Source organism: Pelobates fuscus, chromosome 11 (genome assembly GCF_036172605.1).
Source record: "Pelobates fuscus isolate aPelFus1 chromosome 11, aPelFus1.pri, whole genome shotgun sequence".
Classification (NCBI taxonomy): domain Eukaryota; kingdom Metazoa; phylum Chordata; class Amphibia; order Anura; family Pelobatidae; genus Pelobates; species Pelobates fuscus.
Genome location: NC_086327.1, coordinates 82,729,487 through 82,751,306, shown reverse-complemented (window position 1 = coordinate 82,751,306; position 21,820 = coordinate 82,729,487). Strand labels below are relative to the sequence as shown.

The following is a 21,820-nucleotide window of genomic DNA, read 5'->3' as shown; positions in this document are numbered from 1 at the left end:
TCTCCATATTTGAGTTGTTCCGTATAACCCTCTGATATTGCGCCTTGGGTATAGATTTTTTCAAGGCCCACGGGTGTGCACTCTGAGCATGCAACAGGGTGTGTCTGTCGGTTGGTTTTGAAAACAAAGTATACTTGACTCCATTTGTTCCATAGGATAATTCCAAATCCAAATATTGAACTGAATGTTCACTGATATTAGAGGTGAACCTGATTGGTGTGGATAATTGATTCAGTGAGTCCACCATGTTCTGAGCTTGATCTACCGTACCGTTCCAAATTATGAGGAGATCATCAATGTAGCGGTAGTACCCCATTATTGATCCTGCGTAAGGGGTGAGTATATGTTGTATTTCATACATATACATGTATGCATTCGCGTATCTTGGTGCCACTGCCGAACCCATAGAGGTTCCCGCTGTCTGTAGGTACCACTTATCTTCAAATCTGAAGTAGTTATTATTCAAAATAAACAGTAATAGCTCCAGTGCAGCTTCTATAGGGGGGCCTTGATACAGTGATGTGTTGCATAATACTTGCCGCATCGCCTCTACCCCATCTATGTGTGGAATGACTGTGTATAGATTTTATTTTCAAAAATCCAGTTGAAGCCCTTTACACCTGTGTCAAAGACACTCAGTCTCTATTACAACAACTCAGAGCATTGGAGTTTGGAGATACCATACCGATTTTTATTACCATGGATGTATCCAATCTATACACAGTCATTCCACACATAGATGGGGTAGAGGCGATGCGGCAAGTATTATGCAACACATCACTGTATCAAGGCCCCCCTATAGAAGCTGCACTGGAGCTATTACTGTTTATTTTGAATAATAACTACTTCAGATTTGAAGATAAGTGGTACCTACAGACAGCGGGAACCTCTATGGGTTCGGCAGTGGCACCAAGATACGCGAATGCATACATGTATATGTATGAAATACAACATATACTCACCCCTTACGCAGGATCAATAATGGGGTACTACCGCTACATTGATGATCTCCTCATAATTTGGAACGGTACGGTAGATCAAGCTCAGAACATGGTGGACTCACTGAATCAATTATCCACACCAATCAGGTTCACCTCTAATATCAGTGAACATTCAGTTCAATATTTGGATTTGGAATTATCCTATGGAACAAATGGAGTCGAGTATACTTTGTTTTCAAAACCAACCGACAGACACACCCTGTTGCATGCTCAGAGTGCACACCCGTGGGCCTTGAAAAAATCTATACCCAAGGCGCAATATCAGAGGGTTATACGGAACAACTCAAATATGGAGACAGCAGAGATACAACTGAAATCAATGACCCAGAAGTTCGTGAATAGAGGTTATGAAGATAGAGTGCTGCAAGAAGCACTCATCCAAGCCAGGTCAGCCCCAAGTAAGGATAAGGCTCACTCCTCACAACGTATGGTGTTCCCATTGACGTTTCATAACTCTGCAGACAAGGTTACAGCACTGATTAAGGACAACTGGAAGATGGTTTCAACTGATGATTCATTGCCAAAGATTTTTAAGGAACCGCCAATGATCTGCTACAGGAGAAATCAAAATTTACGTGACATTTTGGTTCATACAGACCCTGTGGACAGTTACACTAAGACACTGAAGTCCAACATACGCGGTAGCGTACGATGTCTCGGGTGCGTGACTTGCGGACATATGATCCCATCTAAGAGGTTTAGCCATCCCCACACTAATAAAATGTATGACATCAGGTATACCATTACCTGTAAGACTCCCTATGTCATCTATAAGCTCATGTGCCCTTGTGGGCTTTTTTATGTGGGCAAGACGGAAACCCCCATATGTGAACGCATACGTGGCCACAGGTCAAGCATCAGGCTGGCCTATCGAGATGGCCAATCTGACAAACCGGTGGCCAAACATTTTCTGGAGAAAGCACATCCATTATCCTCACTCAAATTTGTGAGTATAGACCATGTACCTTGCCCTAAAAGGGGTGGTAACAGGGGTCGGATGCTGCTCCAAAAAGAAGCATTTTGGATTTATGAGTTGGGTACCATGGCTCCTAAAGGGCTAAATGAGAACATCCCATATTTTGCATTTATTTAACTCCCATAGTTTACATTTATTCAACTCCTATAGTATGTACCATTTTTACAGTGTATTATATGCTTTCTATTATTATGTTAGGCCTTGTAAATTATAGTGTACTCGGGTACTTGTCTTCTTCATATAGAGAAACAGTTTATTGGTTATTATGAGACTTGTTTTGTAAAAATAAAAAAAACAAAAAAAAAAATGTTTTTGTCACATATCTATAGTGCAGACACTAGGGTTGTATACCCCTACACTGTAACAGGTGTTAGATGCACGGGTGATAATTTTTCAGGGGATCTACACCTTTATGTCTTTAGATAATATCTGATATTATGATCTGCATTAGAGCAGCACATACACTAATCACACCTCACTTGAGGTATATATACCTTTAAATTTTCGAGGTTATCCAGCATCTTTTTATTTATGTTCTGCAATGGCACGGAACACACTGTACTTTTTATTATAACTACACATGTTTAATAATATTCACCATATGTACATTTAGACAGCAGTCCTCTGGCATAAAGCTGTCATGATTATGCAGTCTCCTCTTTCACCATATCCCAGTTTAAACGGCATTTGCCGGACATACTATGTTGCTTAGCAACAGCACATACAATCTACGTAATAGGACGCATCACGTGCACGTAAAATGGGTGGTGCTTAAGCGGGAATGCGCGCGCAGACCCGGAAGGGCTACTGTACACGGCTGATACGGTTTCACTCCACCTGGGTGAGTTTTATCAATTAGATTTTCCTATATATTGTCGGTATTTTACTTTTGTATTTATTGTTTGTTACCCTGAGGAAAGTCCCGAGCTGGGACTGAAACGTTGGTCTCTCTTTTAACTTTTTTTCAATAAAATTTGGACTTTTACAAGACCGGTGAGCGGCAGTCTTTTGCAGGAATATGTCGATTGGAGTTCATGCCAGGCACCCGGCGTATTGGATACACTAGAAAGCGTGAGTGCGGGGGATTTTTCAAGTTTTTTTTATATATATATATATATATATATATACACACACACACAATTTTGGTATTGTTTTGAATTACATTTCCTTAAGCCATTAATTATCCGAGTGCTAGCGGTTTACACCATTATGGAGTGCAACCCTCTCATTGGCGTGAGGTTAGTGTACTGTTGGTGTACATTTTTTGAGCCAGAGTGCAACTGGAGTCCAACTTATTTATTTCAAAGAGCCAGCACTGCAATTAAAAATGAAAACAGAAGTCAGGCTTTGTGTTGTGTGTGTGTGTGTGTTGTTTTTTTTTTTAATTCTATTAATAAACTAGAACAATCTTTTTTTCCCTATTCTGCTTTTTTAAAAATGTATTTTGAAGCAAGAGCTTTTATTCCTTGATAGTCCAGTGGGGTTTCATTTTAAATCCCTAGTTGTCCAGTGGTCTTAGTAACGATTACACACACAGTTCCACACCATGCTGATCGTTCTTTCTGGTGTGGCACTCAATGAGAGAACACAGGCCGGAAATCCGGGCAATTGCACTGACTCCCACACTGAGTGTTGTAACCCCAATGAAGCATTTAGTATAGTCTGCACTAGGCGAAAGTGCAGAATATGTGTTTCCACCCCTGCAAAACCCTGGACACCATTTTTAATGGGGGAAAAGCAGTTTCCTCCGAGCCTGTGTCCAAAGGCAGCCTTCTGTGTCACATTATGTTGGTTCTCTTCCCCAGAGTACCTATGATGTGTCCATTCTCTGGCTAACACAGAGACCTCTGCGTACCTATTGTGGCACATTTTCATTACTTTCGCCATAATTGGGTTAAGCAAAGTTGTTGTTTTTTTTGGAGTGCCAATAATTTTTTTGGATAAGATGTAAACCGTTTTCCATGTAATTAAAATAGCTGTAGTCTTTATAAATGTTGTGTTTTTGCATTTTAGCCCAAGCCAGTGTATACAATTAATGAAATTACCATAATTAAGTCTGACTTGTACAACGGTTATTCAGTAAAGTGTAAACTGCTGGTAACTTAAAGTTGTTTTTTTTTTTTTTTAAATTGAGGCCAATATATTATCACTTGATTGAGGCCAATACAACTCACTGTTCAGGTCCCAGTAGTTCTGTTTACTGAATAACCTTTGTTGCATTTTGTGTGATTTTTATTAATTACATTTTGCTTTATAAAAAATGTATGATTCTCGCTCCTCTGTGTAATATTTTGTGTTTATTAATTTAACCACACTGAAGGATATGGTTGTTGTGTGAAAATAGGATTACAAGCCGAGAGGAGGGTGTCCAAAACGGGGGGGGAAATCATGTTTTGTTTTTATTTCTTTTTAAAATTTATAATAAAGAAACACTATAGCGCTAAAGGGACACTAGTCACCCAGACCACTTCATCTCAATAAAGTGGTCTGGGTGCAATGTCCCAGGGTTTTAACCCTTCAGATGCAAACATAGCAGTTTCAGAGAAACTGCCATGTTTACATAGGGTTAATCCAACCTCTAGTGGCTGTCTTCCTGACAGCCGCTAGAGGCGCTTCTGCGACGCTGGATGTGATATTCGCATCCAGCGTGCAGAGTGTCCATAGGAAAGCATTGAGAAACGCTTTCCTATTGACTGAGCGCGCAGCATTTGCCGCGCATTCCTCTCCATTCGGGAGCGGACGTCGGCGGGGGAGGAGAGGTCACCAGTGCCGAGGGAGCCCTGCGCTGGATTAAGGTAAGTAGCTGAAAGGGTTTTAACCCCTTCAGCCCAGCGGGAGGGGGATCCTGAGGGTGGGGTTTTTTTTTTCTGACACTATAGTGATCCTTTAAGAATACTAATGTGGATTCTAAATGCTATAGTGCCCTAGTCACTGTTTAGGTGACCAGACCCTGTTGCCTTTTCTTCCCTGCAGCACTGATCTCCAGCGTTCTGCTCCTCCTCTGTAGCTGAGATCGAGCTCAATGATCTCAGCCAATCCATTGCTGTCCCTTAGAGACCACCTGATTGAAATAATTTAGCTTTACTCCACTATTTTGGCAAAAATTCCTCAAGTGGCTCTATGACCGCCACAAGAGCCAGGTTAACCCTCCAATTAAAATATTGTTGTTCTTCAAGAGAATAATCCCCACAAGGAGGAGAATTAAGAGCATTGTTTAATTTCTCTTCAACTCTGTATACTTTCTCTATTCTGGCTGCCAGGTGCAATGGACATCACTTAGAATACTGCTTAAGGGAGAACTAAGATGGAGGTGCCTATTTGCAGGATAAAGCAGAGTGGATTTCTACATGTAATATTTTTAACGCCTCACAAATATATATTTGTTAAATATAGAGCTAAGTAAACATAGTGTTAAAATTCTTGGGAAGTAACAGTTCCCCCTGTAAATTGCTTCACTGTATGATACTTGGAGAGAATTTGTAACTGATTCTGCATCCAGTTGAAGTGGTTTTTTTGGGGGGTAGGGAAGATATTTTTCCTACTCTGCAATTTTGAAGCAATCTAGTTTTCCTTAGTAATATTCATTCAGTCCTTTCTTAATTATAACTAGGTTAATAGTGCTGATGTAACAAATTTCAACAGGAGTTGACCCTAATTACCTAGCTAACTGGACCCTCTGGCTTTGGTTTGGTGGGTAGGAATACTATGCCTGAGTGCCTCTGATAAGTCTAAACATCTATGTTTAATTGGTGTTTGGGGTGGGGTCCTCTTATCTCATCCATCCTGATGTACTTGCACTTATCTTCTTGGTCACATTGTCCTGTAGGAGGCTGCTTCTTTGGTGACTGACTTAGAGATCCTGCTTATTCAAAAAGGAACACGTGCAGACACATCAGTTAGAAAAGGAGACTTCTGAAATGGAGAACTGCGAAACTCAGGTAAATTAAAATTGAATAATTGTATGTATTTGATGATCAGTGCTTGCTATTTGATAAATTAGGCTGGGAAGCTGCATTGCCCATATGGGATGGAAATTATTATTTTACAATCTTGCTCTGTAATTTTTTTTTTTTCCCCGCTCGTAGACCTCTATATAATTTTTACAGTGTGGTTTCTGTAAATTGTACTGGGCTATCTTTTGGAATAAGTCTTTGTAACCTCCTATTTTGTGTGTATGTATGTGTGTGTATATATATATATGTGTATATATATATATATATATATATATATATATATATATATCTATCTATAGCATTGTTGTAGCATTCAGGTTCTCAATCATAGTTACATAGCTGAAAAGAGACTTGCGTCCATCAAGTTCAGCCTTCCTCACATATGCTTTTGCAGTTGATCCAAAAGAAGGCAAAAAACCCAGTCTGAAGCGCTTCCAATTTTGCATCAAACTAGGAAAAAATCAGTCTTGACCCCAAAATAGCAGTCAGATGTCTCCTTGGATCAAGCAGCTATTACCCCACTAATTAGAAATGATATCCCTGTATATTATGTTTTTGCAAGTATTTTTCCAATTGCAGTTTAAACATCTGTATGGACTGACAAAACCAGTCATCTTAATCATGTTTAAGCATCATTGCTCTTTGCTTATTAAGTTACTTTTTTGTGGATTTAAAATATAAGTAAATTGTTTTGTGTGTGTTTTATCCAGTCCCCAACGAAAGGACTAATTGTTCCTCTGTCTTTTTATCCCATATAGGCTTGTTCAGGGCAAAAAGATGTCATCAGAGTTGGGACAAGGAAAAGCCAGGTAAATGTATTATTTTAAACTGTTTTCTGCTAAGATAGGCTACAGAGAGTGAGACAGAGGTGATTGGTAGAAATGCAGTATTGATCCAGAGGTGGCTGGATTACCAGATATGAATCCCTGTGCCATAGCGTCCCTGTAATATGAAATATAGTTAAAGTGGCTGATATGCTGAATTTATTTTTGATTTCCCTACAGCTGGCTCGTATTCAGACAGACAGTGTTGTAGAAATGCTGAGTAAGAGATTTCCTGCTGCTCGCTTTGAGATCGGTAAGTGATACATAAAAAGACCAGGGATTATTTTCTTATTCAATGTTGGCCCCATTCTTTAATAAAGTTTCCTACTGTCCTAGTGAATGATTCCTTTAATGTATGCATATCTGTGTCCATTAAAGGGAAACAGTCACTTCGCAGGATTTTGAAAACTATTTTTCCTCATCTCTCTATCTAACAAATTGTATTTATGAGGTGTGGAAAAATTAAATTAAATGTAGAAATCTGCACTTTTTGTTATCATACAACTGGGCACGTCCATTTTGGCTCCTTCTTAATCATTGTTATAAATTTCGTTTTTAGCACTTGGCAGTACAAATTGAACAATGGTTTCTACTATTGACTTTGCCATGTCTGAACTTGATTATGATTAGACTTGCTAAATCTGTCATGTAATGTTTAAATAAAACAGAGCATCTCATGGAAAAAAGGGTTAATACGAGTTATATTTGTTTTTAATGGTGCAAAACTCTAGAGAAGTGACAGTTCTCTTTTCAGTTGTTTATCTATCTCTTCTCATTATCAACTTTAATAATCTTTGCATATATTGCATTAGTGTGTTTAAAAATATATGCACCAATAATATTTGCCTTTTTTTGTAATGTTATTGGTGAATGGCAAGTCGGAAGCACCATTTTGTTAAAAAAAAAAAAACATTTTCTTCATGGTTAGTCAATGAAGAAATGTATCTTTGTTGAAGAAGAAAAGTATAATAAAAGTAAATACCTGCATAATTCTCTGGTAATCTTTCCCCTCCAGGCTTTTATAACCATATTATCGACCTGGTATAAATTTAAAGGCTAAATATTTTACATATTCTCACACCATATAGGTTAAGTACTTCAAAGAATTACACTAATGGGATGTTTTCATAAAGTGAGATAGAGGAATACAAAAATTAGGTGTCCACACTTTGTCTTATGAATTGGTGTTACGATAGGTATAGAGAAAATTATTAGGGACTTTTAATATTGGACAGGTAAATATACAAATATCCTCTCTCCCACCCATCGCCACTGTTTTCCAAAATATCACAGTTTCGGTTTAACTCCATTGTATGTATTTTCATTTATATTTACTTCTTAAACGTAGCACACCAATTTTCTATTGCATGATTGCTCCTTTCTATGCTTGACTCGTTATTACCATGCCCAAGTTCCATCCATTCACATTTTTATTTTGCCTTTTTCTTTAGTTGCCATGGCCACAACAGGAGATAAAATTCTTGACACTGCCCTATCCAAGGTTAGTAGGGTTTTGGAACATTGGGTGTACAGGTGGGAAGTAACCCTTTTATTGTAGAGTGAATAATGCTTTTGTTGCACACGTGTTTTGAGATAAAATGAGAGTACTGTTTCCTTTGAATGGGATTAAAATGATCAATATTCATCTTGTGCTTCGTGCAGATCGGAGAAAAGAGTTTATTCACAAAGGAGTTGGAGAATGCCCTGGAGAGAAATGAGTAAGTAGGGGTAACAGAACTAAAGCTAAAGGGGAGGTGGGAATCAAACTGGCTGTAGTTTTTAATCTCTGGGTATGTTTGACGATGGGGTTTTGCCACCTTAAAAAAATGTGTTTGTATGGGACTAGGCTACCATGTTATGTTTTGTGCTATGAATATTATTATAAAAGGTGAGCTGTTCTTGTGCTATATCAAAGGGATCTGTGTCACTTCAGCGGTAGTGGTACATTACATAGGCTATTAGAGGTGCAATTTTATTTTATCTTTATCAAATTTGAGGCTCTTCTAGCACAGCCTTCCATTTCATATTCGTAAAGCGTGTTCCCTTATTCTATGTGTGCTCATGGCATTATGGATTAAAGATGCCCTGCTTGTGGTAAAGGGAGTGTTGGGAGGATGGCCATACTTATCACGTGTAGGTTGTTTTCCTTTTCTGCTCATCTCATCTAGTAAATGCTCAATAATATTTACTGGTTTGCATTAGCATTTAAGTTTAATCTGCAAAGTGGGGATATTTCAACTTTAATGATGGCCTCATCACTTATGTAGCTTTGTGCCATAGCTTTTGAAGAAGGGATGTCATGTCTAGACACCTGTACGATTGTCCAGGCGCCACAAGGGGAAATATATCAAGGCAAAACGTGCTATTTTGGGTGCAAAGTGCTAAATGTTGAGATACATTATTTTGGTTTCCATGGCAGTTGGTCCTTATTTAGGCCTTTGCACCCATAATAGCATCTGCTTTGCCTTGATAAATCTCCCCCCAAGATATCAGAATATTGTGGGAAATTGCTTTCACACATCAACTTGCTTTATATCTTAAATGGACACTCCGGGACAGGGTTGACTTGCGCATTATGCAAAAACAACAAATTCAAAATAAGACCTGTATGGGGTTTCTGCATGCTGCTACAGATCTCCATTGTGTGAGCACCCACTCAGCCAGTAATGGTACACACTTTTCTATTACACTGCTAAGCTTCTCTTACAAGCAATGGTTTAGGGCCACAGCAAGAGTTTAAGCAAGTTGTAGTTTATTAGCCATCTTTCTTGTGTGGAAAGGTAAAAGCTGAAGCTTAAAGCATGATGTCATACACAGCAGTATTTTGTTTGATTATTCTATTTCTGTACATTCAAGAATGTGTCTGTTACATTCATCGTATGTCTTATTTATTTTTATTTTGAGAATACAATATCCACATAAGAACATTGACAAAGAACACTAATTGTTATATACAACAATGAACTCAAATACGCGGTATAAAAAAATATTTTGAGGGTTAAAAAGGGTGAGCAAATTACATTTCTTTACACAATATACATTAATAAAAACACCCACACAGAATATTTAAATGTAACCTGCTCAACACAGCCTGTTAGACCTGTTTTGGGTTTATTGCCATAAAACACCCTAAATTTTAAAGCCTGGAGCCAGCAACTGTTTTTTTGTTTGTAAATGATTTCCCTTTTATCAGTGACTTCTAAAAAGGATCGATATTACATCATCCCACCTAACAACATTTATTCTTTTTAGGGTTGATCTAGTTGTGCATTCGTTGAAGGATTTACCAACATCGCTGCCTCCTGGATTTACAATAGGAGCTGTGTGCAAGTGAGTATACACATAACTGCTGACTACCTTTTTGTTCTTCATAGAACACTTATGTATAATTTTCCAACTAAAGATTATTTGACCAAACATTTTGGATCTTTCTATTCCCTTCTCAGACGAGAAAACCCTTATGATGCTGTTGTCTTCCATCCTAAATACCAGGGGATATCTTTGGACATGTTACCTGAAAAAAGGTAAAAAAACAAACAAATTATTACATTTTTCTTTTGAATGCCAATCATATCACTTTGCTGTACGATGGCTGCAAATGCTCTTGTAGATCCTATATTTATCTTCTTTGCCATGATGCTGCTGGCACAGCAGAATGGACCAAGGAGATCAGAAAATATATAGGCAAATTATTTTTCTGTCTATGCAAAGTGATAGCTGGATTGCACAGTATGTGGATCAGAATGTATTTCCTACAACACGACACCTTTATATTTTGAAATATTAATGTATTTTTAGATGGAGCTTTTTTTAGTTTTTGGCCTTTGAGCCCTCCTACGTACGGTAGCCAACAGTAATTGATGGTTGATATTAGCGGCTTCTCTCATGATTTTAAATAAATTCTATATCAAAGCACATAAAGAGCAAAGTCATTTAGTAGTGCAGCGTGATCTTGGTGGATATCCGCTATCTAAGAATCCTCAGTATTGATATGTTTTGTTTGCAAACACAATTTTTATTTTTTTTTTTAACTGTCAAGGAGCATTAAAGGAACACAATAGTCACCAGAACCACTACAGGTTAATGTACTGGTTCTGCCACCTGTAGAATCTCCCTTCAGGCTTTTCAATACAAACATATTGGCTGTGATTACATAGCTGCCTCAGTGTGTGTGTGTGTGTGTGTGTGTGTGTGCAGCAATGGTAGTCAGCGTCTCCACATTATGCATGGAGGCGCCAAATGCTCCTCATAGAGATGTATTGATTCATTGCATCTCTGTGAGGAGATGCTGATTGGCGTAGTGTGGCTGCTTGTTGCGCAAGGAGAAAAGATAAGTAAAGCTCACCGTTTTTATGCACTTTGAATGGGGCTTAGGATCTAAACACCGAACAGGTAAGTTTTTATAGTATTTTACATTCTGTTCCCAGTTTTCCATATGTTGGTGGTCATATTGCTTGTGTGTTGTTTTGCTCACGGTGCCTAGAGGGGTGGGGTATCAGCTACACCTCGCTGACGAGGCCCAAAAGAAGGCCAAAACTATCACCCGGGGTTGCTGTATCTTTTGCAGAGAGAACTTGCTGGTATTTCGGTTCTAAACTGCCGTTGTGGGTGGGATCAGTCTGATATGCTTCAGGATATGTTCTCTTTTGTAATGGAACAAGTCAGCAAAAAATATTTTGAGACCTGAGCGGGATTTACCAAAGGGAAAGCTACTGAGTTTCTCTAAGCGTCTTTTCTCTGAGGTCTCATATTCTCAGTTTTGTTGCAATAAAACACACAATGGCAGGTTCACATAAGGTAGACTAAAAAAAAAAAAACTGCTTCAAGGAAACAAATATTTGACTCAAAGTAGTTGTTCAGCAAGTGAGTGACGAAATACACAAGGAAGTGTTTACTTGCCACAAAGTAAACCTTTTGCAACGCACACCTTCCTCAAAGCCTTGTGTTTCAATTGTCACTGCCAATCTGTAAACACAAACTGACATATGGAAAGATTGTATGTAGAGAAATGGTCTTCTTTCTAATGTGTCACTTTATCATAAAAACAGAGGAAATTGCTCAATGATTTGTTTTTTTTTCCGTTGCAACGGGACATGTTTATGAGAAACTTGGTTTATCCCCTTGAATATTGAGTCAAATGTAATCCATGTGTAAGAAAATAAAGCTTGGCTCATTACCTATGACTAGGTTACATTTTCTTTCTGCAAATACTTATCATAAATACCAGTACATTTAGCAGTAACTCTACACAACCTGATGAGCAGGGTATTTTAGATCAAATGTACATCTCATCGGTCCTACATGGCAGTATGCAAAGTATTTATATGCTTGCATCACAGCGCAAATGTAAAATTGTATACATTTGTGTTTTCTGCACGCACTTTAACGCTTATGTCTGCAGCTGGCAGGCGCTTTCTTCATCATCAGGAGGAAACTGTTATCCCACTAGATGCTGCATAGAGGGATTTATCCCCAAGAGCAGTCCCTCTCCTCACAGAGGATGAGTGGACCTGCTCAGTAAGCCAAGACTCAATATTTTCAGCCACCACTTGTCATTGGCAAGTGCACTTTTAGCCCTGGTGAGTAGAAGTTCACACCTAGTGAGTATCCCAAGGACTCTCTAGGCTTGCAGTGACACATAATATTTAGGGCCTAGCTAGTAGACTTGGACTTGAGAATTTTAAGTCCTGCTCTAAACTGTTGCCAAGCCATGTGCAGCCATTTTCAGAACCTGGTTGGCAGCTCTGAGAGACAGTCGTAGTAACTCTTACAAATCTTTTGCAAAGTTGCGTTGGTGCTGAGATCAATGTTTGTTTTAAAGGGAAAGTATTTTAATGAATAACTTATATATTTATGAAAAATGTGCACATTATTGTTGCCTTGTGTGGCTTTTAATTTTTGATTAAACGGTTTTACACAATTGTATGGTTGGTTGTTTGTTTTTTGTTTTTTTGTTTCCTTTTTTTTATGTCCTGTCCTTGCACTTTAATAAATGTAAAAATTGCCGTTTGTGAGCAATAGTAGTTATAATTATGGCATTATTTACATGTCAGTACAAATATCTCTTGTCTGTTAGCCAGACAGCCACTAGCGACACTTCCTTATTGAAGACTTTAAATTATTAAAAGTTTCTGGATTTGGTGGTGTTAAACACTGTTAATGCTCATTATAGAGAACCATTGATTTTAAACGGATGCATTGAAGCATTAGTTGCTGTGCATGCATCAGAAGGCCCCTGTGCTTCTTTGTAAATCATTGAATTGGCCTGAGACCATCTGTAAGGATGATCTCAGAAGTGGAGGAGCAGTTGCCACAGCGACTACCCTGGATAAAAGAGTAGTTTAATTTTTTGGGGAGACCGAACACTCCTAGAATTAGAAATATATTTATAACATTGGTGTGTTTCTTTAATGCGAATATGTGACTGTCTTGCATTCATTGGGCATTGATGCACATGCAATGTAGTGAGCCAACAAAACAAATATGTGAGTGGTTGGTGACTAGTGAAGGTAGTGATTTTTTTTTTTTTTCCTCCTACTGTTGTGCTTTGCACTATTGCTTTATAAGTCATCTAAAGTAATTGCAGTTTGTTGTATTCATTATGAGTGTACATGTTTCTAAATGGGCTTTACTGACCATGATATCCATGTGTGGTGTGTTTTTCCTTTTTTTTTTTTTTTCTTTACTCAGTATAATTGGAACCAGCTCCCTCCGCAGAGCAGCTCAGTTGAAGAAAATGTTTCCACAACTGGAATTCAAAGATATTGTATCCTTTTTAACAATTTCCGTATCAAAATACTACAATTTCATGTTCTGTTTAGAATTGTCTCAAAACCTGGGAAACCTTTTCTGAAGGCATGATCAAACAAGTTTAAATATGATCACACAGCAACCCTGAGCAGTTTGCGATAACTTTAATATGGTGTACACAAATTTAAAGGACACTCTAAGCACCGAACCAATTTTAGCACAATAAAGCGTTTTGGTGTATAGATCATGCCCATGTAGTGACACTTCTCAATTCTGTAATTTAGGAGTTAAATCAATTTGTGCAGACCGTTTTACATTGCAGTTGTGACTATTTGCACCAAATGGCATAGCTATGATCTGTACATGAGTGCATGCACAAATTGGACAAAATTCATATTTGCCAACTAGAACTAAGCATTGTGGAACTTTGCTTAAAGCTTTAAAAGTTGTTACATATTTCCTCTACACTCAGCAGGTTGCTCTCTGTAACCTTGCCATTATGTCAGGTTGTCAAAGTGCTTAGACCAAACGTCTCAAACTCTGGCCCTCCAAATGTTGTTGAACTTCAACTACCATGATTCTCCGTCCATGTATTGCATTTAAAGAATTTTGGGAGTTGTTAGTCATCAAGGTTTGGGGGCCAAAGATTGGGATCCTTGCCTTAGGGACTCTTTAAGTCAAGCATGTCAAACTCAGCCTAGCAAGGGCCAAATAAACAAGGTTTAAGTTTATGTGGGCCGCAAAAAACAAACAAACAAAAAAAAGCTAACATTTTCATAAAAACGTAGGATTATTTTGAAAAGTACAGTATAAACTGGCCCACTGACTGACACACACACACACATACACACACACATTCTTGCACACACATCATTGTATTTATTCCTGGGATCCAGTGGGGACTATCTGGAGCTCAGCCTTCCTGCTCCTCACTGCTCCATCGCACGCAGTTTAGTGATGCCAGGTGCTGGAACATTACATTATATTCCGGCACCCAGCGTCACTACAGACGGCGCGCAAGGGAGCAGTGAGGAGCAGGAAGGCTGAGGCTCCCTCGCTGCATCCACCTTCCTCTCCTCCCCGGCCGGGTAAATGTTAGCAGAGTAGGCACCTGCAATGTGGGGAAAGCAGGTGCCTAATCTGCTTGGAACACTAAGCATGTACTCGCGGCTCGCCGGGCTGCAAAGATGTCCATTGTGGGCCGCGAGTTTGACATGCTTGCTTTAAGCGATGAAGCGATTTGTGTGGTTTTTGTAATGCATTTTGTTAATTCCTTAATGTAGTTTGGATATCTGCCTTTTTTATGTCCCAAAGGCTTTCTTAAGGCTTTTTACATTTAATTAATTTTACATTTAGAACATTCTCTCCTCATCCTTTAAATCTGCAATAACACTGGATCTATTTTGTGTAATAGCTGACGTGGTACAATAGCATAAAGGAGGGGTTATTCACAAAGGATTAAACTGTACGAGCATATTCAAGTCATAAAATTCATAAAAATGAAACTGGTCAATCTTGAGACAAAAATTCCCCTTGGACGCTCAATACAATTCATAAATGCATTGACAAGGTGTTAAACTCTAAAACCTGGATGGCAACTCAATCAAGATGGTATACCCCCTTGAAATCATTGGGAATAATCACTGTAACTTTCTGAATTTGCCAAGCATTTATTCTTGTTTTCAAGAGTAAGAGAGACTCTTTGCTGTGATAACTTATAACTATCTCTCATTGCTGTGATTAAAATCACTGCACAGACATGCAAGTCAATCTTAAAGTGATCTCTTCCACCAAAGATAACTCCACATTCTCTTTTAGGGCTGTGGAGCTAGTTAGGGGCAACCTCTCAGATTTTGTCTGACCACTGGTGCTTTTGATTTGTTACTGTGACTTTGTTGAAGTTTCTGTTACATTTCACCTTAACTACCCCTACTGTCCAGAGAGGTAACTTGAACACACGATTGAAAAAGTTGGATGAGCAACAGGATTTCAGTGCCATTATCCTAGCTACTGCTGGACTAAGTCGTATGGGGTGGGAAAACCGTATTGGCCAGGTAAGAAGGAGAACGTGGAGTCATCGAAGAATAAAAAGATTTATGTGTGTGTATATGTATATGTATATATATATATATAAACACACACACACACACACCCCTTTGCTTTATTTCCTAGGTACAGTTTTTGACCTTGTTTGATAGAAAAGGTTTGCCATTTCAGTAAAGAGGTTTAGTAGTCCTAGTTTTAGATTAACAAGTGTTTTCTGCATACTACAGCAGTTCTGCTTCAGGTTGAATGCAAGATGCATTACTTGCAGTGTTTGTCCCTTTAATTTATTTATGTAGATTTTGGATAATTTCCTCTTATCTTTAACCTGTTTCTTGCTGCTTTCAGCTGTAGCAAACTATAGTAGTTTGGAATAATAAGGAGAAATATGTGTACTAAAATTTACAGGCCATCTTTGAAACAGAATGTTTATTTGCCAACCACTATCCATGTATTTTATCAATCTGTCGTGAGAGTTGCACATTTTTTTGAAATTCTGATAAAACGCTTACTGTTCTCTCTTGTTAGGATTTTGATTGAGGTAAACGAACAATATAGGCCAGAATATTTAGTTGTCGTCATAATATCTTCTAATTGATTACATTTTCTTGCTTCTCCATAGATTCTGAGTCCAGATATTTGTATGTATGCTGTGGGTCAGGTAAGCAGCTAAATTTAACATTTACAATATACCGTCTCTTATGTGTTTCTCTACAGAACAAACATACTATCTAGGTTTTCTTGCTGCACTGCATTAATCAATGAGAGCCTGAGAAATCTGTGTCTAAAGTCTGGTGCTCGAGGCTCTGTACACCCCCGAAATGAGTTTCATGGAGTTGCTTGGTTTAGTCCGGTGAATTCAAACTTTGCACCTAAACCAAGCAACAACCAATCTGTTGAAAGCACGCAAACCAAATAGCACCAATCAGTGCTCGGGGGAGGAGAGGAGTTTCGCCGCCCAATCCGGAGAAACCCCGTTTGAAAGAATGCTCCTTCTCTAATTGGTCGCCTGTGTCCCGCAGCAACCAATCAGCGCCCAGTGTTCGCGCCGACCCATCAGGAGAATGGCACGAACCCAGTGTGACTGGGCGTGCCCTCTCCTATTGGGCCAAGCGGACTTCCATGCGGCTAGCTGGACTCTGCGGCCGTGAGACCTACTCGGCTCCAGAGATTCCCTGCTGGTGCGTGTCCTTCTCTCCGGTGGATATCCCCACGCAGGTATCCAACGGAGAGATCGCTCTCCTGGGCAACTACGAGCCTGGCCTCATAGCTCCCAGGTAAGGGGGGCGTGTAAACAGTGATTATAGCTCCGTTGGGAGTGGGTAGGACGATTCCCGACACTGGGACCGGAGACAGGGTGCGTATGCCAGTTTGCAATACGAATGCTCCCCCTGGTGGGTGTTTTGTTATACAAACTGGCGGCCACCCAGGGGAAGCACATGCCGTTTGTTTCCCTTGCAGTCTGTGGTTTTTACACCTCGTTACAAGGTGTGAACGTTCTAAGTAGACATTCTAAATGAGGTGTCGGGTTGTTCCCCCGTTCGGGAGCTGAACAGAACCTGTTCTTGTGAGCTCTCCCGAATGGGGAGAAGGTAAAACACACGAATAAAACACAATTACATATAGATACATGGGGAAACTCAGAATACAAGGGAAAATCGTGAGAATAAACATTGGGAACACCAATTACAAGGCAAAAAAAATACAAACACTCAGTGGGCATGGTACTTAGTTGCAGTGGCCTGCCACAGTTATGTATTTGCTTAAGGCGATGTTAAAGAGAAACTATAGTGCCAGGGAAAACAAACTTGTTTTCCTGGCACTATAGCTCCCCTCTCTGTGGTGCAGAAGGGGTTAAAAAAACAAAACCCCTTCTCTCCCTTACCTGGACCCAACACCGATGTCCCTGCTGGTTAGGGTCCACCTTTGCTCCTCCCACTCTGAGGTCAGCCGCCGGAGACTTGATGCGCGGCTATGGCCGCACTCGCATTAGGATTGTCCCTTAGGAACGCAATATACACTTACACATGGATGATGAGAGAGCCACTCTAATTAGTGGTTATTGTGCTTTTTATGAAGCAAGGGACATTGTGTTATGGCCTTTTATATGTACAATTCGGATCAAAGACAGAGGAACACGCAGCTGATTTGTAAGGTTGTGCATTCCCAGCACTTAAGTGAGCTTGATAATGCTGCACATGCAATCATATGTGGCACTCGTTAAAAGCATTGGCTTGTAAGATAGACTTATGGCTATATTTTCTTCAAACATTTACACAAGTGCCTATGCCAATTTTGCAGAACTAACCTGTTTGTAGTTTTCTGCAGCGATCAAGGATTTATCTTTGCTTTGTATCTGATGACAGGGGGCACTAGCTGTGGAAGTTCGAGCCAAAGACGAAGACATTCTGCGTATGGTGTCTGCGTTGCAGGATCCCCAGACTGTTTTGCGTTGCATAGCCGAAAGAGCATTCATGAAAAGACTGGTAAGCACAAGAATAGGACTGTATTTTAGATGCACTAATAGTGGGCTAAGATTTGTTTTTGTTTATTGGGTACAGAACCGCGTGAGCACCATTTTAAATATTTTTTTTTGCTTGTCCCGAACTTATTGTTGTTTATTTATTTACAGGAGGGTGGTTGCAGTGTTCCAGTAGCCGTTCACACAGTAATTGATGAATCTCAGGTATTTTATGCACGTGGAGAGTTATGCTTGTGGTAAAAAAAAAATAAAAAAATTAAAGAATGTATGTATGTGTAGAAAATGTGTTCTGATTCTTTATTTTTTTTTTGTGCTGCTGTGCTGAGTATTGTTCTGTCAAATGCTTATAATAGTCAAGCATTGAGCACTAAACATAATCTAAGCTATTCTGAGTGCTTACGCAAATAACCGTTTAGTAACTAGAGCCCAGACACCTTTGAAATTATAAAAAATTGTATTAAAGAAAACAAAAAACACTTTTGATAATAGTTCAGTCTTCGGAGTCCTCAAACATGAGGCTGCTGGCAGGACAAGTGCATTACCCCTGCAATTAGCAGAGTTTTTAATACTTCTCTGAGTATATAGATAAGTCCTGCTGCAAATAGAAAAAAGATGAGGTGTCCAAATAGATCAATCTTCTCAGGAAATGTGTAGGGAGGCTGTGTGAGTCACAGCCAGGGAATGTGTGGCTAGGGCTGCATAAATAGTAGTTTAATACATAAATGGCAGATTAAGCCTCTGCAATTTCACTTGCTCGGTTCTCTATGCACCAAAACCACTTAAGCTGAAGTGGTTTTGGGACCTAAGACTGACCCTTTGAATCTACACTGTAGGCATAAAGACCACTTCATTTCAATGAAGTAGTCTGCAAGCCATGCCCCTCGTTTTAACCCTGCACGTGGAAACAGTAATATTTACTTGGAAGGGTTTAAACGCCTCTAATGGCTGTCTTCCTGACAGCCACTAGAGGCAATTCCTCTGAAATAGCAGAGTGAATCTCTGTTTCAATCATATGGCCTCATAGAGACCATCTGATTGGTTGAATGTGGAGTTTTGCCACGCATGCACACTAGTCTTCCAATGATTTCCTATCGGAAAGCATTGAATTGGCTAAGTTCACTTGTGAGGAGCGGTTGCCAAAATGGTGACTAGGACACTATAATGTTAAGTGTATTCTTAAAGGAACACTATAGTCACCTAAATTACTTTAGCTAAATAAAGCAGTTTTAGTGTATAGATGATTCCCCTGCAATTTCACTGCTCAATTCACTGTCATTTAGGAGTTAAATCACTTTGTTTCTGTTTATGCAGCCCTAGCCACACCTCCCCTGGCTATGATTGACAGAGCCTGCATGAAAAAAAAAACTGGTTTCACTTTCAAACAGATGTAATTTACCTTAAATAATTGTATCTCAATCTCTAAATTAAACTTTAATCACATACAGGAGGCTCTTGCAGGGTCTAGCTGCTATTCACATAGCAGGGGATAAGAAAATCTTAATTAAACAGGACTTGCAATAAAGTGTTTATGGAAGGCTGTGCAAGTCACATGCAGGGAGGTGTAACTAGGGTTCATAAACAAAGGGATTTAACTCCTAAATGGCAGAGGATTGAGCAGTGAGGCTGCAGGGGCATGTTCTATACACTAAAACTGCTTCATTAAGCTAAAGTTGTTCAGGTGACTATAGTGTCCCTTTAACATTTGTATTCTTAATGCTTTAGTGTTTCTTTAATATTGCTACTTTTTTTTGTGGGGGGGGGGGGGGGGGGGGTGTTTTCCTGGCACTATAGGGTTCCTTTAAGCCATAGCAGCAGTTTGAAAACTATTACGCTTTTCTTTTTTTTTTTTTGTATTAACCCTCCATGCAACTCCTAACAAGGTTTATATTTCTGGTTTTTTTTTTTTGTTTTTTTTTTGTGTGTTCTTTGTTAATTCATCTGATTTGTTCATATTGTTATTTAGTCTTTAGATGTATTTACTTTTTTTTTTTCTAGTTGTACCTTTCTGGTGCTGTCTATAGTCTGGATGGATCGGATTGCCTGAAAGAGACAATGCAAACCTGTATGCTTTTTACACAGGAGGTAAGCATCTTTAAATACAAGAAACCAAAAGCAAACTTTTTTTTTTTTTAGCATTGCAAAGTATGTATTCCTTTCCTTTTTAGTAAAGAGGCACTCCAAGCACCTCGACCATTACAGCTATTGTAGCAGTTATGGAGATTTAAAAATGTAATTGAAAACTGATCGTTCAGCTACCACTCTTTTTCAGTTTTTGTTTCTGGCACCCAAGCATCTTACCCCGATCACCTCTTTGACTTAATATGGAGTTATCCAGCTCTCACATTGCGCAATACAAGTGTTTGTTTGACTTTAATGTGTGTGGACAGTCTCATTTACATGAAAGAGTTGTGCTGTACGAGTGCATGATGTTCCATGTCCAACTTGGTGTAAGCCCTATTTCCAAACCCAAGTATGATGCTACTAGATACTGGAAATATGTGATATAGTAAATGTTTCATTGACAGTGGAAATAGCATGTGTTTGTTTTTTGTTTTATATATTTTAATTGTTTAAAAGGCTCTTTTGTAAAGGTAAATTTTTAATGGAGAAAAATAGTTTTACCTATATGATGTATTTAAATGACGAAGGATAAAAAAAACTTATACATGTGGTTTTCTGCATTCTTTTCTTAGGGTGTGGAAGGTCCCAATGATGACACACAGCATGTGGGGATAACTGCATTAGGGGTCCCCAGAAATGCTTTGAATGCTGCGGAACGTTTAGGAACTGAACTAGCAGATCTGTTACTAAGTCAAGGGGCCAGAGAGATCCTGGTGGTGGCCCGTCAGTTAAATGATTCAAGATAATGGGAAATACAGAGGAGAGAAAATCCAGCCAATATCCATTTAATTTACCAGCATAGTCCATCTTTGTATGCGGTCTAATGTCCAAGCAATCTGTAATACCTGGACATTTGTAGAGTTGTTTAAATGTGGAGTGTATGCACTACTCACACCAAATCCAAATGTAACTTTTTTGTTAGCAGACTTTGACTTATTACATGAACCAAGAGCTCTATTTGTTACAAAAATTATGTAAAACGGCACAACATTACACTGGACTCACTAACCACAAAATTCAGCTTTTTTGATTTGTTAAAATGATGGAAATTATAATGTATTGATCAGGGTTATCACCTTGAGATAACTCTAGTGCAGAGATGGAGAAAAGATTTAAATAGTATATTTTATATCATGATAATGAATTAAAAGAAAAAAAAAAGTAAAGTTTTTTTTGTGTTTAATCTAGTTCCACAATCCACTTCTACAATTAATCTCTTAACTGACATAAGATATCATGTTACAATTTGCCGGTGTTATGTAACTGATTAGGAATTGTTGTTTGTAATGATGCCACTCCTGCTGTAAACAAAGATTGCATTCACATGCACTTAATAGGCCACATTCAGGAACATTAAAAAAAAAAAAAAAATAGTGTGGGAATGTGATGACGACCGTATTTCCTGTCTTTGATTTTCATGTAGAAGAGTCTGGTAAGGAAGAAAAATGTCACAATATCCATTCATAATTTTATTTCTAAAAATAACACTAAATTCTTTAACCCTTAGAGTTCTAACCATGTGGAATAAATGGCTGGCTTTTTAAAAAAAAAAAATATTGGCTGATGTTTGCTGGGATGGAACTGGCCCTTTGTGTTTGGAAGAACATACCTGGCACTGCAAGGCCATGTTCCCAGAATGTAACTCTTCCTTACTTGCTTGCCATTTTGGA

General features: G+C 38.8%; 1 protein-coding gene across 2 annotated transcripts in view; it reads left to right on the top strand.

Annotated features, from left to right (window-relative positions):
- Nucleotides 1-21,120, top strand: part of HMBS (hydroxymethylbilane synthase) — a 39,583-nt gene extending 18,463 nt beyond the window's left edge. Inside the window, exons 2-16 of one of the 2 annotated variants that reach the window (XM_063436464.1) lie at nucleotides 5,588-5,667; nucleotides 5,804-5,915; nucleotides 6,689-6,739; nucleotides 6,935-7,007; nucleotides 8,206-8,255; nucleotides 8,417-8,472; nucleotides 10,007-10,084; nucleotides 10,201-10,278; nucleotides 13,445-13,520; nucleotides 15,445-15,558; nucleotides 16,170-16,208; nucleotides 17,914-18,033; nucleotides 18,180-18,233; nucleotides 20,025-20,111; nucleotides 20,723-21,120. In XM_063436464.1, coding sequence (XP_063292534.1) covers nucleotides 5,895-5,915; nucleotides 6,689-6,739; nucleotides 6,935-7,007; nucleotides 8,206-8,255; nucleotides 8,417-8,472; nucleotides 10,007-10,084; nucleotides 10,201-10,278; nucleotides 13,445-13,520; nucleotides 15,445-15,558; nucleotides 16,170-16,208; nucleotides 17,914-18,033; nucleotides 18,180-18,233; nucleotides 20,025-20,111; nucleotides 20,723-20,896 — 1,071 coding nt within the window. In that variant the 5' untranslated portion in view covers nucleotides 5,588-5,667; nucleotides 5,804-5,894 and the 3' untranslated portion in view covers nucleotides 20,897-21,120. The remainder of the gene's footprint in view (nucleotides 1-5,587; nucleotides 5,668-5,803; nucleotides 5,916-6,688; nucleotides 6,740-6,934; nucleotides 7,008-8,205; nucleotides 8,256-8,416; nucleotides 8,473-10,006; nucleotides 10,085-10,200; nucleotides 10,279-13,444; nucleotides 13,521-15,444; nucleotides 15,559-16,169; nucleotides 16,209-17,913; nucleotides 18,034-18,179; nucleotides 18,234-20,024; nucleotides 20,112-20,722) is intronic. The other variant, XM_063436463.1, reaches the window with a different exon arrangement.
- Nucleotides 21,121-21,820: the final 700 nt, after the last annotated feature.